The sequence below is a fragment of the Nycticebus coucang genome, chromosome 5, assembly GCF_027406575.1.
Source record: "Nycticebus coucang isolate mNycCou1 chromosome 5, mNycCou1.pri, whole genome shotgun sequence".
NCBI lineage: Eukaryota > Metazoa > Chordata > Mammalia > Primates > Lorisidae > Nycticebus > Nycticebus coucang.
In genome coordinates, this window is record NC_069784.1 from 24,860,932 (window position 1) to 24,888,396 (window position 27,465).

The window sequence follows — 27,465 nt, forward strand, 5'->3', positions numbered from 1 at the left end:
TCATTGTCATCAACCATCAAGCATTAAAAAAATCCAAATGCCATACTGCAAATCTGCTGCTGAGAACACAATTTGGGGTGGTTGCTGTTTATTTCTATGGAGTCCACGGTCTGCCCTCTGCTTTAGCGTTGGGCTTGGATGGTGGTCTTAGTTTTGCCAAGTGCTTTCACCATCTGCAGTGTATTCTAGTTAATCAAGCCCATTCCTCCCTTCAGGGAACCAACAGGGGAAGCTGCAAGTACTACTGAAGTTACCATAAAGTATGTTTTATTTCAAAGCCCCAGAGCACCTGCAGATTGGATCAAGCATCCTTAGGACCCTTTCTCCTTGCATGCTCTTGTCCAGCTGCTCGCTCTGATAGGGGATGCTTAAGCCCTTCCACCCTGGGCGGGGCTCGCTTAGAACAGCTGCAGAGCCTTGAGAACCAGATACTTCTCAAGGAGTATACACTGGCATTTTAAAAGGCAGTGATAACAGCCACTAATTCACAGCGTATGACGATTGCAGTTGATCTGGCCAGTCCCTCACTTGCTTTCCTTTCTGGGTCTATTTTTTTCCTTTCTCCTTTGTTTTTGATTCTTTCTTTTCCCTCTTGATTCTCTCTTTTTCCCCTCTGTTATTCTCCCTCCTTCTAAACTTTGTCTCTCTCTCTCTCTTTTTTTTTTTTGCAGTTTTTGGCCAGGGCCGGGTTTGAACCTGCCACCTCTGGAACATGGGGCCAGCGCCCTACTCCTTTGAGCCACAGGCACTGCCCCTGTCTCTCTTTTTTAACTAGTTAAAATCTGTGGCCATAATACTGAATAACTTCTACGCTTTTCTGATATTATTTTTAATGGTGCATGGGTTAAAATTTAAGACAGTTTATCCTAAATGTAAAAACAAAACCCAGAATTAATCTTAAGTTGCATTGTACTTGCATTATCCCTCAACTGCTTTTTCTGTTGAATGAGGCCCACAAATTAGAAAAAAAGAGAAAAAAATTCACTTGCCCTGATCATAGATAAATCATGAGAGTAAATGATCTTCTGTCCTTAGTCATTATTTTCTGCAGGGAGCCAGGACAATAAGCATAAAAGGGTCTCTTCTTACCTGCTTTTTATCAGAGCAGGATACGTTTTTACCAAGAAGTCAGAGATGTTCCTGTTGGTAAGGTCTTGGAGAATTTCAGTGCTGCGCTGTGTCCTCTGAGGTAATAAGACACCCATGTTAATAACTGGGGCATTGTAGTTTGTGAAATTGCTTGATCTTCTCCAAAAAATATTTGTGGACTCAGGTGCCGGAAAAATGCTAAATAAAGCACTGGGATCTCCCAACTGAGTCATCTTTGATCTCTCTTTTTCGACAATCCTTTGACAAGACAGGGTGGCTGAACCGCGAAATGTGCAATCCATCACTGCTCCTCTGATACTGGCTCCCTACCCAAACCACCACCCAGGCCTTTATAGAAACTCCCAAACTGGTCTCCCTGAGCCCACGCTTGGTCTTCCACATTCCATTCTCACCCGGCAGCCAGAGTGAGCTGTAAAAATAAACACCAAACCCCTCACTCACCTGGCTTCCTCACCATGCTCTAATAAGCCCTATAATCAAATCCCACCTCACTGTCAAGGTCATGGTCCTCCCAGGAGCTTCTCTGGGCCCGCCTCTGTGCTCTCCCCTCACTCCCTCCTCTGCCTTCCCTGGGTCTCAGCAGGTGCCTCTCACTCCTGACATAGCTTTGCACTTGGAGGATCACTCTGCCTGGAAACTCTGCCCGCAGGCCCTGTCATGCCCAGCTCTCAGTTCAAATTTTATTCTTCAGACAGTACTCTCTATGTCTAGACACTCTCCTCACATTCTGTTGTGTTATCTTCACAGCACTCACCTCCACCTGAAATTTTCCTCCTGCTGGACCTGTTTACTTGTTGCTATCTGTCTCATATCCCTGCGGGATGTAATTTTGGTGAGAGCAGGGACTTTGCCTGACTTGTGGGCTGTTGTGTCCCCAGCATAGTATCTGGCATATAGTTAACACAACATGTTCGTGACATTAATGAAGGAATTTGAACAGTGCCTTACAATTTGCAAATCACTTCCAAAATGTTAATACATCTAGGACTGGAAGCTAGTTCAGCAGAAGATTCTGGAGAATGCCAAAGTGCATAGTATGGCCGCTAGGTGGCAATGTTGCTTCAAATCTAGGAACGCATGGGGCTCAGTTTCTCAGCCAATTTCACAGGTCAGTCATAAATCTTCTGCAGAAGCAGCTGCCCTCTCAAGTGCTACCCAGGAGAAACCAGACAATTTTTGGTGCCATTAGATATCGTTACTATATACCACCCTTTGCATTTTGTACACTTTCTATCTCCTCCCTTTTCCCAGGTGACTTTCCCTCTGCATGGACTCTTTCCATCTTGTTCTGTTCCCTTCAGTGGAAAAGAGAACTCAACGCTCACCGGGTACCAGACACTGTTAAATGCCCCGCATACATGATCTCACTTAATCCCAACACTCCTATGATAGAGGAGTTTTCCTTTAATTTAAAGACAGAGAAACAGATTCAGAAGGGTTATCTGCCTGACCCTGGGGCGCAGAGCCGTGCGGTGGCCTAGGAACAGCGCCTACATCGTGGGACTCCTGCTCTTTTCACTCTATCACCTCTTCTCAGATCATTGAGGTTTTCGCCGCCATACTCCCCTGGTGGAGTCTGGGCTGGAATAAGTGCTGGTGCCTGGGATAGTCTATGACAAATGATCTTCTAAAAATTCTGTCACATAAAATACTCCTAGAACTCTATCTCCATGTTTAACAGATGTCAGGGACAGACTGTCCCCACCTCAGGACCCACCACTATGCAAAGAGTGTTAGAGCAGGACGGGCCCCTAGAGGGGTGGCATCTACCATCCCCACCTCTGAATCAGGCCCATACCCAGACCCGCAGGGGTCAGGATACCTGTGGGGGTGGGAAGCCCCCGGCGCCCTCGGGGCACTCGGGCAGCATCGTGAGCTTCTCTCGGGTGCTGCACCTGCAGGAAGGCGAGGGGTCATCTGGTGTCCACTTCTGCTTCTGGAACAGGTGGGTGATGTTTGGGGACACAGACGGAGTCTTCCAGGGGGTTGAGTTGCCACAGGGGTATTCCCTCAGGGAAGAAAGAAATATTCTACAGTCAGTTCCAAAGTTGATAAAAAAAAAAAGAAAAATCCCCAGAAATGAGAAATTATGCCCAACCCTCTTCTTTTCCACCAACCTCCCCTTCCTCCTCAGACCCACACATTTTGTTCTTATACTCACAGGGATAAGTTCTTGCTCAAGAATTATCAAGACTAGGGTTATGTTGATTGACTAGCTATGGGACTGGGAAACGATTATCTATCCAGCTTGTGGACTATTTTATCTCTCCCTTTCTTTTCCTTCTAGTACTCTAGCTGTTAAGAAATAGAATAAAAGGAGAATTTGAAATGAAACTACTTTGGTCCTTATCTACAGCTTTGAAAAGACAGGACAAGAGAAGTTAAATGTATGTTGAACTGGTGTACTTCATCTGCCCTCTGTAACTCCTTTCTCTAAACTTATAACAATAATAGAGAACCAGCCATAGAGGTAACAATTATAAATTAATCATAGTGTATCTTCAGCCCCCTCCCTCCCTATTCAGAAGCCTTTCAAATAAGTTAGGGAAGCTCTGGGTGGAGGTGACATATGATTCCCCATATTTTTCTTAAGGAGAAATGTAGAGCTGTCTGACGACAGGGGCTCCCTGGGAGGTAGTGAGAGCCCCTGCACACGCGTGTGGAAGGGGAGGCTGAGTGAGTGCTGGTCAGAGATATGGAAGGGACCCCTGTGATACGGAGCAGGACTGAGACAGGCCTCTCCAGCCCTGCCATGCTGAACCCCACTGCTGGGGTCTCCCAGCGGGGCTGGTGGTGTCAGGGCAGGGGTGCACAGGGACTTACGGAAGCCACTCTTCCTTCAGGCAGCGGTTGCCAAAGCCTGGCTTGTTCAGGAGGACGTCAGCAAGTACTGCCAGCCGCTCACTGCCCGGCTCATCCATGCTGGACAGAATGAGATACACAACTGGGACAGAGCAGACCCAGCAGCCAAGGCCAAGTCCAGAGTCTTAGTTGAAGGCTACTCCGTGCCAGGCCTATGCTTGAGGCGCTGGCCATGGCCTTGGAATGGGTATGGGTCTCCTGAGAGTGGGGCCCACTGCCCAACACACCCAGTGTTCTGACAACATAAAAGCCTCAAAAAGATGGCGCTTCGGTCCCCTCGCCCGGGCTTTACATTCTCTCACTCCCCTTCCCATGCAGTCCTGCTTGTCCACTTGGGGTCACCTCTTCAGGCAGTGATGAGGACATTACCCTGGAGGCCAGCCTGAGGGCCCCTTCCACGTGGGTAACAGTCCCAGGGGAGTGGGTCAGGGCCTTTCCCAGCAGGAGCCCCACACCGTCAGAGGAGGATAGTGGCCCGGGGGGCTACGCACCTGAAGAAGGTGTACTGCTGCCCGTACATCCAGGGGTGCAGGGTCAGGGCAGGATATTCACCGAAAGGAGGGACGATGATGGACAGCATCAAAGCCAGAAACACAAAGGTGGCCGGGAGCACGATCTGTGGGGGACAGATACGGAGAGATGGGCTGCGGTAGGCGGGGTGTCACGCACACTCTCGTTCTTTTAGACATTTATCCTACAGCCTTCCAAGTGGGCCATGGTGGAGAAGAAGGTCAGGCAGAATATTCTTGGGGAATATTCTAGGCAGAGCGTGCAAAGGCAAGATTGCAGCAGAGGGCAGAATGTTCTGGTAGCTATTGAAGAATCTGAATGTAGGCCAATGTTCAGCCAGCTGGTAAAGGGTGGTTCAAAGAGCAAGGCATACTACTGCCCACTCTCTGAACCTGACTTTCTTTCTTTCTTTCTTTTTTTTTTTAAGAGACAGAATCTCACTTTGTTGCCCTCGGTAGAGTGCTGTGGCATCACAGCTCACAGCAACCTCCAGCTCTTGGGCTTAAGCAATTCTCTTGCCTCAGCCTCCCGCGTAGCTGGGACTACAGGCGCCCACCACAATGCCCGGCTATTTTTTTTGGTTGTTGTAGCAGTTTGGCCGGGGCTGGGTTTGAACCCGCCACCCCCAGTATATGGGGCTGGTGCCCTACTTACTGAGCCACAGGCGCCACCCTGAACCCGAGTTTCTTTTTTCTTTCATTTTTTTTTTTTTAAGACAGAGCCTCAAGGTGTCCCCCTCGGTAGAGTGCTATACCATCACAGCTCACAGCAACCTCCAACTCCTGGGCTCAAGCAATTCTCCTGTCTCCACCTCCCAAGTAGCTGGGACTACCGGCGCCTGCCACAACACCTGGCTATTTTTTTCTTGCAGCCGTCATTGTTGTTTGGTGGGCCCAGGCTGGATTCGAACCCACCAGCTCAGGTGTATGTGGCTGGTGCCTTAACCCCTTGAGCCGCAGGCGCCAAGTCCCAAGTTTCTTTTTCTATTTTTTTTATAGACACAGAGGCTCACTTTATCACCCTCTAGAGTGCTGTGGCATCACACAGCTCACAGCAACCTCCAACTCCTGGGCTTAGGTGATTCTCTTGCCTCAGCTTCCCCAGTAGCTGGGACCCGCCACAACGCCTGGCTATTTATTCTTGTTGTTGCAGTTTGGCCAGGGCCAGGTTTGAACCCGCCACCCTTGGTATATATTTTTTTGTTGTTGCAGTTTGGCCGGGGCTGGGTTTGAACCTGCCACCCTCATTGAGTCACAGGCACTGCCCCAAGTTTCTTTTTCTAAATAAAGAAACATTAAAAGGAAAAAAAGGGATGGCTCTGTGGCTCAGTGAGTAGGGCACTGGCCCATATACTGAGGGTGATAGGTTCAAACCCAGTCCCAGCCAAACTGCAACAAAAAAATAGCCGGGCATTGCGGCGGGCGCCTGTAGTCCCAGCTACTCGGGAGGCTGAGGCAAAAGAATCGCCTAAGCCCAAGAGCTGGAGGCTGCTGTGAGCTGTGATGCCTTGGCACTCTACTGAGGGTGACAAAGTGAGACTCTGTCTCTAAAAAAAAAGGAAAAAAAGGATAATGACCTTGATACATACATAAGGTCATTGCAAAAATGAACGAAAACATGACTTTACCCTTCGTTGTAAACATAAAAACATTATTATTCTATTTTCTTTGCTAAGTGTGTTCCAATTTACAAGAAAGGTTTGTATCACCAAGAATCAAAATAAAGGTTTGATAAGGAGGAAATGAAGCCAGCAGCATCTAAAGAGGGTGCTCACAGCTGTGTGTGAACCCGGGCAGGTGGGAACGCTCAGGACAGGAGGGAGAGGCCAGGAGGGGATGTGGCAGGCCCCGGGATATGCAGCTGAGCACGGCCAAAGCCCCACCGACAACAGTACCTGGGCCAGGAAGTCCTTGTGGCTGCGGACAGTGTGGTGGAACCGCTTGACTAGCAGTGCCTGTACATGCTGGAGGACGAGGCGCACCCCCACATTGAGTGGGGTGCCAGGGCCCTGGGGTGGGGAGGGCTGGCCCTGGGCCTGAGTAGCTGGCGCTGGGGAGTGGATGTTGGCGTCCTGGGCAGTCTGTTCAGCCTTTGCTCTAGGACCCAAACAGGGTTGTCGGAGGCTGGTGTTTCCCCCTGTCTGCTGAGTACCACCTGGTTTGGGAAAGATAATTATAATAATAATTTGGAAGGACATCCATAAGGTTCGGATCACTCATGCTATTTTTTCTTACATTGGATTCCCCTTCATTTAAATCAGCAATAAACTACCAGACCTAGTACATTAGTAATCTTTGCAAAAATCTGTTTTTTAGTATAATTATCTATAGACATCTCATAAATCTCATAAAAATTATTAGCATTCAAGAGAACAGAATAGCTCTAAAAGCATTGCCAGAGAGAGAGGTCTGAAATACGTAAGACAGTAAAAAACCACTACAGGGCAGAATGGTATGTGTAATAAGAGCACATTTACGTTAGAAAGTTCATGTATACACAAAGATAGTCATCCCCATCGACAGAGGCTGCTGCTGGGGAGGCAGAGCTGGGGAGGGAAGGGGACCAGGTGGGACGGGGGACTTCAGCCTTTTGTGTATCGCTTGAATTTTTAAACAAGGTATAATTCCCTTATTACCTGTGTCCTTAAAGAAATTAAGAATCAGACTCGTCTTGGTTCTTTCTGAATTCTCAGAGAACACTGAGAAGCAGCAAAGACTAAGACTCAGGAATCTGGGGGCTGGGGTTGGGATCCTGATTCTTACAAGATGTAAATTTCAGGAAGTGACTCAACTTGCCTGAATCTGAGCTTTCTTGTCTGTAAAGTGAAAATGAGAGCATTTCACAGGGTTGTTGTGAAGATTAAACGAGAAGACATTCGGGACTGTGCCATATAAACCACTGTGAGTTCTGAGTTGTGCTGAAAGATATAGTTTGCAGAACAGCTCCCGTGGGACAGAGGAAGAGCCTAGGGGACCACAGGCTGGTTCACAGTTGCTTTCTTAACCATCCTCAAGTCACCAGAACTAGGGCAGCTGTAAAGGGAGTCAGGTCAGCTCAGTCTCCCTTTCAACTAACATTCACAAACACTGACCAAGTGCCAGGCATGGATGGAAAGCAGAGGCCCTGGTGACAGGTAGCCCCAGCCCTTGCTCTCCGAGAGCTGAGGTTCTGTAGGTTTGCTAACCATCAGAGTCCCTGTTCTCCAGTCTTCTTCTCCTGCTCTAGGCTCAGATTTGGTGTCTGCCATGGCTGGCCATCCCCCTGCTGGGATCCATGCTGCCTCTGCTCTTTGAAGGCTGACTTCAAACCTCTGAGCTCTGCTCTCCCTGCTGGCCCCTTCCAGATGGTCCTCTGACCTGCCCAGAGCTAAGGGTTCCAGCCCGCTTTGGCATCTCCAGTCTGACCTGGGCTTTCTGCTGCTCCCTGACGGAGCCACCACCTCAGAAGTAGCATTGACTCTCTTGGCGCCTGCAGTATGAGCCCTCAATAAACAGCTACAGATTCCTTCAAACTTTGGAGACGAGATCAGAAAATGTCATCCTCTAACTCAAGCTAACTCAAAAGTAGTAAGAACATGGAATTGAGAGTCCAAGATTTAAGAGTTAGACCAGAGAGTAAGACTGGGAAGCCCGGGTGACTTCAGGCAAGTCATCCAACCTCCACGTGCCCAGTGTCCCCAACATGGGCAGATCCCTGACCTGCCTGCCTCATGAGTTATACTGACAATCAAATAAGACAACGGATGCTAAGGGCTTTGTAAAGTATAAAGGGCTACATCAGTTTGAAGTAAGAGAAAGTTTGTAGATGTTGCGATTAGAGTGTTGCTAAGTCTTAAGCAAGGATCACCTACTGTGTTATGACTTGGCATGCATTAACTCATTTAATGCTTACAGCAACTCTGAAGGTAGATGCTATTATTATCACCATTTTGAAGATGGGGAAACTGAGGTACAAAGAAGCTAAGTACTTACCCAAAGCCATTTGGTTAGCAAATTGAGAAACTCAGGTCTGCCCCACTCCAGAGGTCACTCTCTCAATCTCTACCCTTGACTGTCCTATTCTATGTTCATGCTGCAATCAGTCTTTTGATGTGAAATTTATTCTTCTAAGACAGCGGTTCTCAACCTGTGGGTCATGACCCCTTTGGGGGTCGAGCAACCCTTTCACAGGGGTTGCCTAAATACATCCTGCATATCAGATATTTACATTCCAATTCATAACAGTAGCAAAATTATAGTTATGAAGTAGCAACGAAAATAATTTTATGGTTGGGGGTCACCACAACAAGAGGAACTGTGTTAAAGGGTCACGGTATTAGGAAGGTTGAGAACCACTGTTCTAAGATCTCCTAATTATTAAGAAAGAGTATTCTGTGCAGATAAAAGGCCCTAACTCTTGTATCCAAGGTACCTTCTGATAGAAATCAGTATATTGTCATTCTGGTCTTAGTCAATGTAAGTCTTTGGCTTTGGATAAGCTGAGGGAATTCAATGTCTGTGTCTGCAAAGCTTGAAAAAAAACTTGGGCCCCGTGGAGATTGGCTCCTACCCCTCCGGAGGACTGTTCCCCACTTCACACCCACCCTGCTAGGATAACCACCTCTTCTGGCCACCACATGACTGACCTCCCTGGATGGGCTGGAGCACATTTGGCCTGGCATATTTGACTGGTACTGGTGGTATTCCTGGGCACAGCTGATAAACATTTGGGATCAATTAGGAAGGAAGTTGAAAACCACATTATCTTAAATGATGATACCAGGGCACTGTGATTCATTAATCCTAATGCTCTGGGAGGCCGAGGCAGATGGATTGCTTGAGCTCAGGAGTTCAAGACCAGCCTGAGCAAGAGGGAGACACCGTCTCTAAAAACAGCTGGGTGTTGTGGTGGGTGCCTGTAGTCCCAGATACTCAGGAGGCTGAGGCAAGAGGATGGCTTAAGCCCAGGAGATTGAGGTTGCTGTGAGCTACAATGATGCCAGCACACTCTACCCAGGGTGACAGAGTGAGATTCTATCTCTAAAAAAAAAAAAGAGAGATGATACCAGAGTCCCCAAAGGAAGAAAACTCTTTTTGCACAAGAAAATACTAGGATATGCCACACTGGTTAGAGGGAGGTAACCCGTGGCTTAGGTGGTGTCAGGAGTCTAAGGCAGCAAAGGAGAATCTCTGTGCAGCCTCACCTGTGAGCCTGAGCATCACAGGGTGGGTGGTGCTGCTTATTCTGCCAGAAGTGGTTTGTGTTGTGGCAGGAGACCCTTCCTGCACTTCCAGCCTCCTGGTGTCTATCTCACTCCCAGATGTGTAGCTGTGGGTTTGTGTGGTTGTGGGTTTTGATAAAAAAAATTCATGGAAGGGGCAGGTTGGTGCACAGGCTGACACACAGAGAAGAGGGATTCCCAGGAGCCACAGGAATGTTGGTCCCCATGGTTTTAAAGTGCACAGGCCACTAAATGAGGGTTCAGAATGACTTTCTCCTGATCTATAAAGGACCGGGAGACTCTAGAGATGCTGGGTTGTGTTTGCGTCTCCATCATTTCTAAGGACTCTGCTAGCTGCCACTAACACAGACAGAAAAGGACCCGAGGCCTGCGGAGATGGGGTGGGGGTGAGGACGATGCCGTGGCATGAACAAGAGATTAGACACGTGGAGGGAGAAGTTCGGGGATGCAGCTGGCCTGACCTCTGTACAAATCCCGACTCACCCAGTGTGTTCCCACCCAGACCCCACTGGGAGTCTGAGGCTGCTGTGAGCTCCCTGAGGGACTGTTAGCCCTTTGTCACTCAAATGTACCAAGAATGCAAAGTCTATTATTTAGGAGTCAGATACTATGAAGGAGTATTTGCCAGCTTTGTTGTGACTTTTTCCTTAAAATTTTAAGATAGATCTGGGGAGGGGTGGGGTGGGAAAGCCAGGCACTCCAGCACCATACCAGCAAACAGAGGTCCCGAATCAGAATGCTCCGTGACCTTCAGAAAAATCTGTCAAGAAGACAAAAGGAGAGAATTTGGTTTAGGCATTCCCAATCTCAGAAAAATGTAACCTGAGGCCCCCCCCTTTGTTGGGTATGGCCTCATAATGGGAAGAAAAGCCATTATAACTCTTTATCTGAGGACATCGCCTTCGACAAGCACAAAAGTGTAAGCAGGTGATGACCACAACTGTGTAAAATATGTGTGCACATGAACAAAGGCAGGAGGAAGCCAGCCAAAAACCAAGGCAGTTGCTACGCTTGGGTGTGGAATTATGGCTTTTTGCTTTTACGAAACTTTGCTCTAAGGTTAGACTTTTGCACAGCACCGCCTCTTTTGGCACCTGACAGAAACCAACTGGAATCCCTGCTTTACCTCTTCCAGGGGAGTGTCAGAAATTCCAAAACTGCTGAGCCCCAGGTCAGCCAGTGTCTCCTCCAGCTCTCTGAAAAGGCTGGCATACGCTCTCTGCTTGAAGTTCTTATTTGGAAGAAGAAAGATAAGTTCTTGGCCAATGCATTCCACCAACTTTGCTTCTGGAACGTGGTGGAGGACCACATCCATCATCTCATTCACATCCCCTAAGACAAGAAAAAAAGACTGATGTCAACCCTATTTTCCAGAACCCAGAAGGCTGAGACGGCCAGGTGTTCTGTTTCCTTCCGTCTGTCACTGGAGTAACAGAGTTACTCAGTAGCGACTCTTTCAGTCTGTTTTTCACTGACTTGGCCTTGAGATTGCCACTGAGCCACGGAAGGAGATGGCAGCAAATGGGCTCCCCACAAGCTAGCTGTGCGCCTGGGGAAGCCACATAACGTCGCCTGGCTATTTCCTCCTTTGTTCAGTCAAATGTTCTGAATGTATTTCTCAAGCTATGTTATGCTAGGCAGGTCATCTGTGAGTTTCCCTGTCTGTGAAAAGGGAAAATACAGTATCTGCCTTGCTGTTGTTTGTGAGAACCGGAGGAGTGAACACACACAAAGCATTCAGAGGGGATGCTGGCGCGTAGGTGAGTGTCAGCTGTTACTGTTATTATGAACATCAGCTCGGGTAAGAAAGCTCCTGTCGTTGTTATGGCTCATTCTCATTCATGGCAAACTTGTTATGTCAAAGTTGTTTGCATCTTCCTGGCCTAAGCTAGGGGTGACTTGCCCGAGACTCAGACCTGGAACTAGTGGCCAATCTGTAAGACTTTCCTGTCCTGAATCACACACCCATGTCCTGTCTAACTTCTTGGAAGACTGCCATTTCCTATGGGATCGTAGCCACCTTCTCAAACAAAATAAAATTTAATTCTCAGTTCACAGGAAATACAGAAGGGAGTGAAGGCAGGGGTGGTGGGGGATGGGGTGGTGCGTATGGTGTGGAACGTGGGACGTGAGCAAGTGTCAGGAGTTACCTGATCGCTTACACAGCCAAGACTGGATTTTATGCACAAGCACATATTACTTTAAAACTAAAAATCTGACTTACAAGACTTCAAAGCATGCACTTGAAGAGACAGTTCCCCAGCACATTATCTTGAGAGGCCAGACAAGGAGAAAGGGATCCTGGGCACCAGGGATGGAACTCTTTGGAAAGCAGTTCTCTTAGAGAGAATCAAGCCACCAGTGGGCTCTTTCCCCTTTTTTTTTAATAACCCATGTGGAGAGATTTCAGGGCTTTCAACCAAAATCCTTCTACTTAGCTAGACTGGAAGGCTGGTCTTAGGTCAAATCTGCAAATTGGACTTGATTGTCTTTAGTTCTGGGATGACTTCATACAGAGGCTGCAGAGTTCTGTGTCTGAGGGGTCATGTTCATTGTTCTCTTAGGAAGGAAATTGAACCCAAAGCTCCTGGATTCCCAGGCATTGTGTCTTAGGCATGTGTCAGTCTTTCCAGAAGTAGCCCTACGCTCAGCAGGGCTTTCGGCGTCTGGCAGGGGAGTCTGTGAGTATGTGCGCTATGTGGGTGTGTGTGAGTGAAAAGCCTTTCAGGGAGCTAAGATTAAAATGGTCTTCCCTCCGTCATTTGGAGTATAACTACTTATTACGCTTTCTATCATTCACAATATTTCTATTCTATATAATGAAAACATTTATTTAGAAATATAGTAATATTAAAAAAAATTCCAGCAATGCAGGCTTTGTTTGCAACTTGATTTTGGTGAAACACAGTAATAAACACATTAGTATTAATTTTTTTAAAAATCTAAACTTCTTGACCAAGATTTTTCCCAGGAGGAATCTATAGAGAGCAGGGAGAGACCCACAGCAAGGTGGGTAGGAAAAAGACATGGAAATGTCATCCGAAAAAGATGACATCTGTCCCTTACAGACTCTGACAGCACAGAAATGGGGGAGAATACCGCTGATGGTGCAGCTCTGGGCATTTCTCCTCATGTTTTAATCATAGAAGGTGAATATTTTTCAGTTATCAAATTCTTCATATTTAGAAAAAAGGTGTGTAAATAGAAACCTTCTTTTTCTTTAATAAGCAGATACCTTCCCCCCTCATTAATGGGGGTTGGAACTTAAGTTTCATTTTGCTCCTGTGTAATAATTTGTTTCAGTAGTGACAGCCTCTCTACTGCCTCTCCCCTGCACCCTGGGAGATTCAGTGTACTCTGATTCAAGGGAGGGCTACTGGAAAATTGGGAAGCTGAGGGGAGAGTTGGGAGTACAACGAGGGCACTGTGGTATTACCAGACCTGCGGGTCACAGGAGCAATCTCAAACTCCAAGTTCACTGTGATAACAGTGCATCACCGTGGGTCCACTGGAGGGTGCCATCGCACACTTTAGAAAGACTCTGTCCTAACACTGCTAGGTGTCGCCCGGAGCCAGGGTAGGAGGACCCCAGGAATCGAGGCTTGATGAGGGTAAGGGCACTAGTGAACAAAGACTGGATTCCTCGCTCAAGGGAGTGGGCCCTTCGGTGCATGACTTTTAAAAAATCCCTTTAGGAATGGAGGAAGGGGGGAGAGGAAAAAGCAGCTTAAAGAAAAAGATGAACAATTGCAGGGCCTTGGTCTGAGAAGGACACAGTGTTCTCTTTGCTCCCATCCTGATGCATCATGACCAGATACGCACCGTGAGGCTGGAAGAGGGTCACCAGACAAGAACCAAGGTCCTTACCATCCAAGACTTGCTCTGGAGTTATGTTATCAATGCAGACTGGACAGTTGGCAGAGCCATCCTTAGATGCACAGCAGCAGGTCCCCTGCAACAGAGGGACAGCGACGGCTGACCAGATGCACACCACCTCTCTGATAGCATCTCCCTGACGCTGCCTGCTGTCATGCATGCTTTATTTTTCACTGCCAAGTGTGATCAACACATTTTTCCTTTACTATTTAATCTATTCATTCATCTGAGCCCTGCGAGGGCGTAGGTGCTTGATTTCATCCCGAGAGCATCTGAGTCAGGTACACAGAGGAACAGCGCCTCAAAGGACCCCTTTGGCTTGTCACTAATTACGCGGCGGTTCTGCAGGTATAGGTATTGCCAGACCTGCGGGTCATGGGAGCAATCTCAGACTCCAAGTTCTTCCCCGTGCTGCGTGCCGGGCTGTGGAAAGCTACCCAGGAAAGGAAAACACGGCAGCAGTTGCACACTTAAGTCAGAGGCATAAATAATGCTGTAACAATCGTGACAACTTTGAATATCAGCAATGCCTGTTTGCAAGAAACCCAGAGCATATTTATAATTCTTTATCTCACTTATCTTCATATCTCTAAGAAGCAGAAGCAGAGGTTGTTAGTTTCATTTTCCATGTGGAGAAAAAAGAACAATGAGGAATTAAGTAATTTGCCTAAGTAGGATCACAGTTGGCAGCCCAGACCAAAGCCTAGCTCTCCTGACATGCTGAAGCAGTCTCTGCTGGTGGGTTCATCATTTTTCGGTTCTAGCTGCCAAGAAGGCCTTTTGTTAGCATTCATTCACTACTAGAATTCAGGTTTAATTAGGGAACATAAATGGAATGAAAAAAAACAGAAGCCTAAATAACGACTCCTACAATAGTCTAACCTGGCAGAATAAGCCACTTCTGTGTTGCACTGAACCACGTGTGAAGTTTGGGATATCCTGGCATGTCATCTGGCGTGCAATCATTTTGGGTCATTTAAAACTAGTTGTTTCATTTTGGGTATATAGGAGGAGGGTTCAGACTGTATTTATTGAAATCTGCAAATAGTCCAGAAACAAGGAAGCTGATTCTGATAGCAGGAGCCCAACTGGGTAGAAATGTCCAGAGTGGCAGCCCAGCGCTGTGTTCCTTCCTACCCGGGATGGGCTCCTTCCCTGCGCAGACACGTACCTCACAGCCTCTTCTTTGGCTCTGGATGTTTTTCATCTTGCGCACCAAGGTTAAGTAGAAGCCTGTGCCGAAGCAGTTCTTCAGGAAGAGTGGGGTGCCCGAGCAGTAGAGCCTTCCCTGGGAAATGATGGCGATGCGGTCCCCGAGGAGGTCTGCCTCGTCCATGTGGTGGGTGGACATGATGATGGTCCTACCTGCAAGGGGAGGGCTGGGAGTCACCAGGCAGCCCCTGGGAGGTGGCGGGGGTCTGGTGACCTCCTGGGTCTGTGGTTGGAAAAACGGGTAGTTAATTAAAAGGGGGGGAGGCTAATTCTGTAGCAAATTCCAAGATAGTAGGATAACAACAACTAATATTTCCTTGCATCGTACACAGAGCACCGTCACACACAGCGTCTCTTCATCAGGCGTGGGGTCTGATTCAAACAGATCACCGTATGTGAGACTTGCATCTTTCTGTCACCATCTACTGAGTTCCACATGTACCTTCTCTGGATGATTAAGTCCTGCATTTATAACCTTTGTACAGAACACACACACTCTCTCTCACGACCTGGAGATGTCATTAAAAGAAAATGGTAACGAGGATTCCAGGATGGCAAACTATCAGCAGAGGGCACAGGGAAACATTGTGTGAACAGAACTGGGGAAATCTCTGGTTTGAGCACAGGACGGAACTACACCGTCACTTCTGGAGGCACTCAGCTCTGCCTGCTCTCTCTTCTGGATCTGAGCTCTCTAGTTGAAAGGTGGTGTGACAGAGGACATGGCCTGTTTGGGGACTTTTCCATCCTCTGGCAGCAGTCCTCTGGAGCCCTGAATGCCCAGCAAGTACCCCTCACCCTCCGGAGTGGTCATCTGACAGCTGTGGAGCTTCTTAGCATGTTTATAGTGACCTGGATCCCCTGGATCACAGGGGTATTTCACCTTGAACAGCATCCATTATTCCAGACAGAGGGCTGCAGGTTGAGAGAATTTTCTAGAATATTTTGGGAAATAATCTACCTCAAAGATCTCCTATTTTATATACATATAAAATTATATAAAAAATATATAAATATATATTTATAAATATATATCTTTTTCTTTTTCTGTAGAGACAGAGTCTCACTTTGTCAACCTCGGTAGAGTGCTGTGGCATCATAGTTCACAGCAACCTCCAGCTCCTGGGCATAGGCGATTCTCTTGGCTCAGCCTCCTGAGTGGCTGGGACTACAGGCGCCTGCCACAATGCCCGGCTATTTTGTTGTTGTTGTTGCAGTTTTGGCCAGGGCTGGGTTTGAACCCGCCACCCTCAGTATATGGGGCTGGTGCCCTATCCACTGAGCCACAGGAGCAGGATATCTATCTATCTATCTATCTATCTATCTATCTATATATATATATTTTTTTTTTCAAGACAGTCTTGCTCTGTTGTCTAGGCTAGAGTGCCATGGCATCAGCTTAGCTCACAGTAACCTCAAACTCCTGGGTTCAAGTGATTCTTCTGCCTCAACCTCCCAAGTAGCTGGGACTACAGGCACCCATCACCATGCCTGGTTAGCTTTTCTATTTTTAGTAGAGACAGGGTCTTGCTCTTGCTCAGGCTGGTCTTGAACTCCTGAGCTCAGCCAATCCGCCCACTTCAGCTGCCCAGAGTGCTAGGATTCAGGCGAGAGCCACTGCCCCCAGCATCCCCATTTATATTTGTGTAAAAATCTCAGGAGGCCTTAACTAGGACACAGATTTACCCAAGTCAGTGATAAAGCCCCACCTGAGAGGAGGCACGGCAGTTACTGTACTCAGTTGCAAAATTCCAGGTGTGAGAGTTGGGAGCACAGGGAAAGCCCCAGGGCCCGGGCCCTGAGCAGTGGCATTACCTGAGCGATATTTCAGGAGCAGGTCCCAGATGGACCGTCTTGAGTAGGGGTCTACCCCTGAGGTAGGCTCATCCAGAACCACCACCTTAGCATCTCCCACGAAGGCGATGGCGACAGATAGCTTCCTCTGCATGCCACCTGGGGGCACAAGGAAGGTGAGGTCACGGGCTTTGACAGGCAGGCAGGAGGAGGGCCCCAGGCTAGTGGCATAAGGGGCACCTTCACTGTGGCAGCTGCTTGACGCTGCCTCCTTAGCTGCTTAGCCAGTGTTCAAAAGCCTGGTGGTGTGTGGGCTTCGTGAGCACAGAGGCGGCAGCCCTTGCCTCCTGCGATCTGACCGTGTGATGACTGCTCTACGTAGTTCAAACATGTGAACCTCAGAACATGTAAAGCCCTGGCTGCTGTAAGATGGTGTTCCACATGGGAGGTGATTCTCAGAATAGCTTCTTGGCATGTCCCAGGTGAGCTGGGAGCAATGCGTGTCCTCTGTAACCCTGTTCCCCACCTGACAGGTCCTGTGCTTCCTCGTTCCTCTTGTGGTGGAGACCCGTGTCCTCTAACATGGCCTCCATCTCCAGCTGGGCCTCCTCCCAGGACCTGCCTTTCAGCTGAGCATAGAACAGGATGTGTTCAGCCACGGTGAGGCTGTGGGGTGGGACAAGGAGAACGGAGTGAGCTCAGTAACTCCTCGACTAGCAAATTTATCTTACAAAAGTAATAAAGGTGAGTACAAAGCGGTAGCGATCAAGATGCTCCTCCTGGTGTTATGATATAAGAATGAAACAAGCAGACCTAAGAAGTAACAAGAGAGGGTGGCTGGAATAGACTGTTCCTATGATGGAATACTATGTACACATTAAGTAGGTGAGAAGATTTGTAAGGACATGAAAAGATATTCACGCTATCTTAGGTCTAAAAACAGCCATAACAATTTTTTTAAATTTTTTAGTATTTATTTATTTGGGGGGATAAAGTCTTACTCTGTCACCCTGGGTAGAATGCTGTGGCAGCATAGCTCACAGCAACCTCAAACTCATGGGCTCAGGTGATCCTCTTGCCTCAGCCTCCTGAGTAGCTGGGACTACAGGCACTGCCACAACGCCTGGCTACATAATTTTTTTAAATGGCAGGTTACAAAATTGTAGGTATAGTTTTAGTATCCTTGATACTTTTTTATTTATTTTATTAAATCATAGCTGTGAACATTTATGCAATCATGGGGCACCCTACTCTGGTTTCATACACAATTTGACATATTTTCATCACAGTGGTTAACATAGCCTTCCTAGCATTTTCTTAGTTATTGTGTTAAGACATTTATATTCTACATTTAGTAAGTTTCACATGTACCCTTGTAAGATGCACCGTAGGTGTATCCTTGATACTTTTAAAGTTTATATGTCTATCTGCCTATACATACACGGGAGAAAGTTCTGAAATATTATAAACATGTATACCTAGATGTTAACCAGGGTTATCTCTGGATAGTGAAATTACAGGTGATTTATGTTTTTCTTCTTGTTTACCGATATTTCCTTCTTCCTTCCTTCCCTCCCTCCCTCCCCTTCCTTTCTCAATGACTATATATAGTTTCTTAGATAATAAAAAATGTTTTAATTAGAAAAAAAAGCTACTGAAAAGATTCCTGAAAAGTGGGTCTTTGGTGTCATGGCTTAAAAGGGGGACAGGAACAATGGTTCTGCTCTCTCTGGTCCCCAGAGGAAGGACTTCAGGGCTGAGCAAGGGCCCCAGAGATGGGCCACTCTGTCCGAGAGGAGGCAGCACCACTCTTCTGAGGGGGACACCAGCAGCACAGTCTCATGTTCTGAAGGACAATGCTTATTGGAAGTAGCACCATGGACCTTAAACATGAGGGGACCAAATGACCATCACTACCCATGCCCAGCCCTGATGGCAGGGCCTAGGAGATCTCAGTTCCTGTTTGACTTACTGGTGGAATAGGATGTTGTGCTGTGGGCACATGCCGAGGCTCTGCCGGATTGCATCCAGGCTCGTTTCAATGTCCTTTCCCCCAATGAGCACAGTCCCGGATGTTGGTGGCAACAGACCTGTCAGGATGGACCTGCCAAATGCAGAAATCAGTGGCAGAAGAGATGGCTCCTAGGTACCTACCTTTGAAGGGCAGTCCCCACTCCCGGGTCAGTGAGGATCGCTCAGTGATTTCTGCCTATGGCTGTGAATCATACCTAAACCATCATCAGCTGTGGGACTGACAGTCCCCTGTACAGGGCTCAGCCCGGCGTGCACACCCAGGCCCTGCTGCAGAGGCTGCGTCACTGTCCTCCTCTGCTTCTGCCTGTTTCTTGGTGCTCCCAGGCAAGCACCGAGGGGCCTCTGAGATTCCCAGCCTCAGAACCTTCCCTTGCAGTCCCAGGTCCCCCCACCTGCACTGTGTGTCACGCAGCCTGATGCTAGAGGGGCTCAGTAAAAGGTGTTTGGTGCAGGTGAGCAGAAATGGTATCACAAACCTAGGTGTCACTATTACAAGCCCGGGATAATGTTTTGATGAGGGTGAGAAACCCGGGCACACCCAGGCACTCAGCCTGCATTTATTGATTAACTGAAGCCAAGTGAGAACTGTCGATAATATCAGCTTTGGAACCAAAGCATAAGAAGCCTAAAAGCAGTGTGGGGCTTTTATATGTAAAATGGGAAATAAGACTCTCACCTTCTGTGAGGATTAAATGAGTTAATACATGTCACGCACTTAGAACAGTGCCAGTGTAAAACGAAACTGCAAACTATTTTTGCCATTATTATTAAATGTGAAGTCGTGAATCTGCCCTTGTGGAGCGCTGGGAGCCTGGATGGACTTCAGATCCCTGACCTCATCCGTTAGGCAGGAGAGGAGCTAGGGCCCCCACGCCCAGCTCTGTCCCTGGATTCTCACACAGGCTCAGCCTATCTGAACTTGTTCTTGGAAGCTGAAATCTCTGTGGATCAGCCACTAGAGGGAAACCGAACCATATACAATGGCGGCAGCCTACATTCCTTTCACAGTGCACCGCCCAGGAACATTCCAGGGCAGGGTGTATACTCTGCTGTTCCTTCCTGAAGCTTCACAGAAAGCCCAGGGACTTGAAGAACGTGCGTCACACGGGCTCGCTGTCCCCCGAGGGGTCTGCATTAGCTGCTTCTCGGGAAAGCTTGGAGGCTGAGCTCTCCCCTCAGCAGGTGGCACTGGGGTGCTGGGGACCCACCTGAGTCTCAAGGTCCATGTTTTCCCAAGCAGCCTTCGTTTGCCCCGCTGTTACCCCTCCAGAGACTGCATTCTTTTAACTTTCTCCACAACTGCTAGGGCCCCACGCTGATGTGGAAGCCTGCCTAGTAAAACGGGTAGGAAAAGGGACGCTCCTTGAAACAGTGATTCTCCACAGCCTGGGGCACATGGTGATGGTGGCTGTGACTTAACACCACCACGATGGTAGTGACGCCAGAGAACTTGAGGATGGGGAGAGGGACTCAAGGTGTCAGCAGGGGGCAATCGTGGGGCCCTGAATTTGCCCCCACTGCACCGTGATCTGTTGGTGGCCTCGGGAAACTCACTCCAACTCTCTGAATGTCCACTTCCCGGCTCACAAAGTGAGTGATACACTTACTCCACTTTCCTCTTGGGCTCCTTGTCAAGATCACATGTAACAATATACGCGAGTGAGCTTTGAAGACTGCATTGTACTTTACAAATCTTGGGGCAACAATACAGAGCGCGTTTTTGTCACTACTATTAGTGGGAAGGGGTAGACTCCAGCTAACTGGGAAAGAATAAGCCAGAAGGGGACAGGATCCCACAGCAACGTTGGCCTCTTTGCCGGAAGACTCACAAGGTGGTGGTTTTCCCTGCTCCGTTGTGACCGAGGAATGCGGTGATCTGGTTCTCGTAGAAGGTGATGTTAAGGCGGTCCACGGCCGGCCGGGTATACGGCTCAAATACCTTTACCAGATTCTTCACGCAGACCCCAGGAACCAACCCTGGAAGCTCACGTTCAAAGAAGGAGTCTTGGAGGAAAATATGAACGTGAGGTAAACACAATGCCTTACTGTACACGATTTCCAAGGGTCTTTCTTTTTTTTTTTTTCTATTTTTCTTTTTTCTTTTGTAGAGACAGAGTCTCACTTTATGGCCCTTGGTAGAGTGCCGTGGCCTCACACAGCTCACAGCAACCTCCAACTCCTGGGCTTAAGTGATTCTCTTGCCTCAGCCTTCCGAGTAGCTGGGACTACAGGTGCCCGCCACAACGCCCGGCTATTTTTTGGTTGCTGTTTGGCTGGGGCCGGGTTTGAACCCGCCACCCTCGGTATATGGGGCCGGCGCCTTACCGACTGAGCCATAGGCGCCGCCCCCAAGGGTCTTTCTTTAGACAATTGTCTTCTGCCTGTCATGTCTCCTGCCCCCATGGCTTCAGGTATCACCTTTGTGAGGAAGACTACAGAATAATAATGGCAATAATAATATGGGGCATTTATTTAGCACTTACTATGTGCCAGGCACTGTTTCAACTGTGTTATCTGAATCACCTCACTGCACCCTTACAACAGCCCTGTGGGTGGATATTATGATGCTTATTTCCCCGGAGAACTTGTCAGGTGCACTCGTGGTGGTCTCTAGGGAGAGGTAGCTTGACATCTACCCTAGTCCCAGGCCCTTGTTCCCAGCACTGTGCAGGGCATCTCCTCATACGCCTGGCAGCCCAGGCCCCGCCTTTTCTTCCCCAAACAGCTTTTTCCTCTAGACTCTCCCATGTGCTCTCCCGGAACCACCATTCTCCTGGTCACCTTGGCTTGAATTAAAGCTTCTTGCTCCTCAGAGCTCCAGAGTTTTCCAAGGAGCTGGGTAGGACAGTCCCTCTCTCATGACAATTGTCCCTCTAACCGCCCTTGCCCTCACGCCCCTCAGTGCGACCCTCAGTATATGGTATCTCCTCTCCCTGACACCCAACCTCTCTCTGCTTTAAGTCACCCTGTACCCCACAGCTTACTTTATCATCTTAATATTGTAGTTTTAAACATTTGCCCTCTTAGGGGGAATTTTTTTTCCCATTATTTCCTCTATCTGTGTCTCCTGGCCTAGGCTGTAACTGCGATGGCCCCAGTGCCCAGGCTCCGGATCTCGGCCCTGTCATTCCACTTGGGAGGAAGGACTCGCACTGCCTGCTGTCTGCCTCTGCGAGGAGCTGTGGGTCTGACGTTGACTTTGTGAAATGGCACCCTGGGGTGGGCTGGACGCACCCAGGGTGGACCAGACCCTCTCATGCAGCCTCACGCAGAGTCCAGAGGCTGTGCTGCTTCCTCTCTGAACCCAGTAGCATCTGCAGAGAAATGTGTATGCTTATGGGATGAAAAACCTTGGGAGAAATACATAACTAATTCAAAAGAGAATGTAAGGCTGCAACCCCCAGGAAACCTTGTCCATCAGTTGGACAAGTTAGGACTTGTAAACCTAGTCTATCAGTTCAGGGATTATTAGGTAACTTCCACTGTCAGGAAAGGCTTTTGATGGTTTGAATGAATGGGCTTCTAGCTTTGTAAACCATGAGTGAAGTGTCGTCAGCTCCACTAGACTCTCTTTCCCCTTGTACACAGAAGCATTTATTTTTGTCTTTCCTTATAGCTCATATCCGCTTTAAGTCCCAGTGACCCAAGTTATTGTTCTTGCTAAATCCTCGGAAGTCAGCACATTTGTGCAACTGGCTTGGGATTTGCCTAACAAGGGCACAAATACGCGACATACTTGGGATTTGCTTTCTCCAGGAAATATGCGCTAATGTCTGGACTGGACCATTCATTCTGCACACGTGCAGCGGGACCCTTGAGAAGGGATCAAGTTGAACACTTGTCAACAGAGAGTTGGTTTCCTGGGCTTCATTTCACCCTGGTAGGAGGGGTTATGCTCTGGCCCTCTGCCATAATCAGAGCCTTTTCTTTGCCTCTGCTATGTGTTCTTTTTGGGGTTACCGTATATTCCTTCTGGGTATTCTGGATCCTCCATTTCCTCTGTTACGGGTTCAGTCCTTTCCAGGGCTCGCTCTTCTCTGGTTGAACACCCTGCACCAACCAGAAGCCAATGTTACTGTCACAGCAAGAACTGAGAATCAGTAAGGGCAGGAAAGGGTGGGAAGGAGTGGGGGGAGTCAGCAAGTTTCCTACCACAGCGGGAAGACATAGGTCCCTTGAGGCCAGGTCAGTGGTCTCTTGTGAGACCAGCATCCTGTGAGGTGTGGCCTCTGACCTGTGGAGGCTGTGTAGTGCCCCAGCCTGATTGTGCAATCTTTTTTTTTTTTTTTGAGACAGGTCTCAAGCTGTTGCCCTGGGTAGAGTGCCATGGCATCACAGCTCACAGCAACCTCAAACTCTTAGGCTTAAGCGAGTGTCTTGCTTCAGCCTCCCAAGCAGCTGGGACTACAAGCGCCTGCCACAATGCCCGGCTATCTTTTGGTTGCAGTTGTCATTGTTGTTTGGCAGGCCCAGGCTGGATTAGAACCTGCCAGCTCCAGTGTATGTGGCTGGTGCCCTAGCCACTGAGCTACAGATGCTGAGCCATGACTGTGCAATCTTTGCAAAGCCCAGAGACAGTTTTGTAACAGGAGCTTCCCTCACTTCATCCTCTTAACGTGCCAGGAGGGCCCCACAATGTTAGAAATTGTGCTTTAAAAAAAATAATAAGAAAACCGGGATTGAGTTTGAAATGGGATAATTTTCTTTAGCCCTGGTACTTTCCGCTCCCACCCAAAACATTCAGAGTCATGGTGAACCTGCGTAGAAGTCCATTCAAGATGATATGACAGGCAGCCAGCTTAAATTACAGCGTGGGAAACGGCTTGTCTGAGAAGTGCCCCCGTGTGGGCATTCACATAACATGGGATTAACACCAGGATTGAGCCTGGTAGAGGTACAGGCCCGGCCAAATTGGGAATTGTGATACAAATTCACAATTCACACACCACACACACACACACACACACACACACACACACATGTACATGCATAATTTTTTGTAAAGTTGGCATTTGGTTTTAAAAAAAAAATTAGGACATCCTGGATGTGGAAGGAAAACAGAATGGCCCGTCTGCTGGAGGACAGCAGGGAGGAAGGACCCACCATCAACAAGTATCCAAGGGCTCTTGGCCTCAAGTGCAGACTCCTGAGCAGGGTAGTTTTTAAAAATGTTTTATGTTTTTATTTGTTTTTTAATGTTTTGTGTCTATCACCCTAGGTAGAGTACCCTAGTGTCATAGCTCACAGCAACCTCAAACTCTTGGGCTCGAGCAATCCTCTTGCCTCAGCCTCCAGAGTAGCTGGGACCACAGGTGCCTGCCACTATGCTTGGCTAATTTTTCTATTTTTGTAGAGATGGGGTCTTGTTCTGGCTTAGGCTGGTCTCCTGAGCTCAGGCAATCCACCTGCCTTGGCCTCCCAGAGTGCTAGGATCATAGGGTGAGCCACCTTGCCCAGCCCAGGGTGGGGTTTTTTTTTAATGCAGCTGCCCCCCAAGGCCTCTCTGTCCATCTACCCTCTGTAGATCTGCAGGACATGTGGTGGAACGGCAGGTAATGTGCCTTGTGGTTGGGGACACGCCACCTCCTTCTGTATTTCAGTTTCTGCTTCCTGAAAGCGTGTGACCACTTTGCTAGCTATCACACTGCACAAATGCAACTGCAGTCACACAGCAAGAGGAAATATCCTTCTACATAGTTCAGTTACTGGAGTGAGTTCCTCAGCAGGAAATCTGGGTTTCCAAATTTTGTCCCAAGTGGCCAGGGTACAGCTTATCCCAGTGGATTCAATTGCCCTATCAAATGAAGACCAATCCACTTTAAGGTTCAAATGACTTTTGCAACTTTTCAGTTTAAAGCAGCCACCCAGGGAATCACGAAGGGACTTGGGCAAGATACTGATGCATTTTGGGCGCCATCTTTTTTTTTTTTAATCTGTAAGGAGGAGGGTTAGATGAAGAAACTAAGTTCTTTTCTGATTGTACAGAGTCTTAGGAATCTATTTCAGTCTAGCTTATGAGATAGGTAAAAAATATTTGGCTTCTGTGGCAAAAATATGTAATTTACTATTGAAGGAACATGGTTGTCTTAGGCTTTTTTTTTTTTTTTTCTTGAGAGGCACAGTGTCTGCTGGCATGGTAAGAAAAAAAAAAATGCCCACAAGCCCTGTTATTCTTTGGCATTAAAACCATTCCAGACTCTGGGAGGCTGAGGCGGGTGGATTGCCTGAGCTCATGAGTTCAAGACCAGCCTGAGCAAGAGCAAGACCCGTCTCTAAAAAATTAGCTGAGCGTTGTGGCGGGTGTCTGTAGTCCCAGCTCAGGGGATCGCTTGAGCCCAAGAGTTTGAGGTTGCTGTAACCTGTGACGCCATGGCACTCTACCAAGCGTGACAAAGTGAGACTGTCTAAAAAAAACAAAAAAACAAAAAACAAAAGCAAACAAACAAAAATCCCAGTAACACATTCCTGTGTTGAAAATTTCCATTTCTGATATGGGATTATAACTTTAGTATAGCAAAAAAAAAAAATAGACAAGATGGACAAATGCATATAATGAAGAAATACTGAGCTATCAAAATGCTATTTGTTTGATCAATTAAAAACAACCAACACCCAAGAAAACCTGCCCAAGTCTTAGACTAATCTGCTGGAGAAAATAAACATCTATCTTAGTGCTGAAAGGATAAATCCTGGCCCAGTCCAATACAAAGGAACGAACAGGTAGATGCGTAACAAACAGATTGGAAAGTATTTCCTTTGCTTCCAGAACCTCCCAGCTCCAAGCTCTGGAACATCTCTGCTTTCTCAAACCTCACCAAAGAGCTTGTGCTTTCCCCCACTTATTGAACTTCCCCTAGGCCTCCTGTTCTGTCCGGTGGAAAAGGTAAATTTTATCTAAGATTCATCATGGCCAAATGCCTTTTTGGCCTTCTTTAACCACCAGGAGAGCCGGGGAGTGTTTGCTTTGAAGGTAACATTTCTGCCTCTGGAAGAGTCCTCATTTGGGAGAATGAATTAATCTCCCGAGGTGAAGAAAGAGAAAAATGCAGGAAGAGAGCAACAGAAAATGAATGGAAAGGTCCCTTCGTGATTCCCTGGATGGCTGCTTTAAACTGAAAAGTTGCAAAAGTCATTTGAACCTTAAAGTGGTTTGGTCTTCATTTGATAGGGCAATTGAATCCACTGGGATAAGCTGTACCAGACACAAAGTTTTATTAATTCTCAGCCATTCCCTCTGGCCCAGAAACTCATGAAAGGTGGAGTCCTAGAGAGGCTGTGATGCCATATTGGGGTGGCAGAGACCCCAGGAGGTAGCTGACTTATCAGGAATCACATCTTTGATTAAAAGGCCTCCTCTGCATCCACACACACCCCACACTTAGCCCAAGGAGCTAGTTTCAAACATCAAGGTTTTTGTTTTAATTTTAAAATAACTCACCTTTGGGCGATGCCTGTGGCTCAAAGGAGTAGGGTGCCAGGCCCATATGCCGGAGGTGGCGGGTTCAAACCCAGCCCCGGCCAAAAACTGCAAAAAAAAAAAAACAAACAACTCACCTTCTCCACCAAGCCAATATGACTCTTGCAGAAGGAAGAACCAAGGAAGTGGGGTTCCATAGTCCCCTAAAAATAGACAGACAAATAAAGGAAAATGCTTAGGCAAGTTTCCCTGTCCCACCTGATCACAGCCCAATAAGACCCAGAATCTATCTATCAGAGCCTCACATGGAAGGTATGTGTAAGACCCAGAATCTATCTATCAGAGCCTCGCATGGAAGGTATGTGTAAGACCCAGAATCTATCTATCAGAGCCTCGCATGGAAGGTATGTGTAAGACCCAGAATCTATCTATCAGAGCCTCGCATGGAAGGTATGTGTAAGACCCAGAATCTATCTATCAGAGCCTCGCATGGAAGGTATGTGTAAGACCCAGAATCTATCTATCAGAGCCTCGCATGGAAGGTTATGTGTAGTTCACAAACCATTATGTGGCTATTTGCAGGCTAGCATAAACACTTCCCCTTCCAGAGTGTTTTAATCCAAAAGATTATGGGTTTTTTTGGGTGTTACTAGTAGCAGTAAGACAATGATCTTGGTTGACATTAGTTTTCCAAGAAAACATTTTATTAAAGAATTGAATCATGTCCCTTTTCGGGAGTTACCAGTTAATAATGATGATAAATGCTAACATCTGTTGGAGGCTCTGCCTGCGTCAGGCATGGCTATAAGAGCTTTCCATGTGTTGAATAATGTAATCCTCAGGACAAGCCTAGGAGATGCCTATAGGAATAGTATTCTGGTGGATAAGGAAACTGAGGCGACTGGCCTTGAGCCCTCTGCCCCTGGTCATAGTGAGTCAGTAGAATGCAGGAATTCCAATATAGGCCATCTGGCTCTAATATCATTGTTCTTAACCCGCCCCCATCCTACTGAATCCATCTGGGTTTAAAAAAAAAGACTCCCAAAATGCTTATGCACTTTTCTTTGCAAGTGTTATTCCCTGCAACATGTGGCTTTTACAATAACACTGTCTTTGCTTTTTTAATAGTTGTCACATGTTTCAGGGCCTTTGCCACCACTGGACTGCAAATTCCTCAGGGCAGGCCTGGGTTTATCTTTTCCACCCCTTTATTCCAGGGCACCTGGCCCTGCTGAGCCTCACACATAGGCCCTGCTCAATGAAGGGTTGTTGAATAAATGAAAGCTTTGGCTGGGGTGAAAGAAAGCTTTGGAATTAACGACGAATTTCAATTTCAGTCCAACTAATCTTCACCTGTTATATCACTTTTCAAAGGCCTAGTGAGACAGAAAAAACAGATTGAGCAAATTCAAGTGTCTTGTACAAAGTC

At 47.5% G+C, this 27,465-nt stretch overlaps 1 protein-coding gene across 2 annotated transcripts in view; it reads right to left on the bottom strand.

The window, feature by feature from the left end:
- The window catches only part of ABCA4 (ATP binding cassette subfamily A member 4), a 127,422-nt gene that overhangs the window by 36,884 nt on the left and 63,073 nt on the right, over positions 1-27,465 (bottom strand). For both annotated transcript variants that reach the window (XM_053591519.1, XM_053591518.1), the window contains 15 exons: positions 26,174-26,239; positions 22,580-22,669; positions 20,449-20,623; positions 18,558-18,689; positions 17,112-17,251; positions 16,607-16,744; positions 14,751-14,944; positions 13,571-13,655; positions 10,830-11,035; positions 10,415-10,463; positions 6,377-6,636; positions 4,464-4,588; positions 3,934-4,032; positions 2,933-3,119; positions 1,090-1,184 (listed from right to left, as the gene is read on the bottom strand). In XM_053591519.1, coding sequence (XP_053447494.1) covers positions 1,090-1,184; positions 2,933-3,119; positions 3,934-4,032; positions 4,464-4,588; positions 6,377-6,636; positions 10,415-10,463; positions 10,830-11,035; positions 13,571-13,655; positions 14,751-14,944; positions 16,607-16,744; positions 17,112-17,251; positions 18,558-18,689; positions 20,449-20,623; positions 22,580-22,669; positions 26,174-26,239 — 2,041 coding nt within the window. The remainder of the gene's footprint in view (positions 1-1,089; positions 1,185-2,932; positions 3,120-3,933; positions 4,033-4,463; positions 4,589-6,376; positions 6,637-10,414; positions 10,464-10,829; positions 11,036-13,570; positions 13,656-14,750; positions 14,945-16,606; positions 16,745-17,111; positions 17,252-18,557; positions 18,690-20,448; positions 20,624-22,579; positions 22,670-26,173; positions 26,240-27,465) is intronic.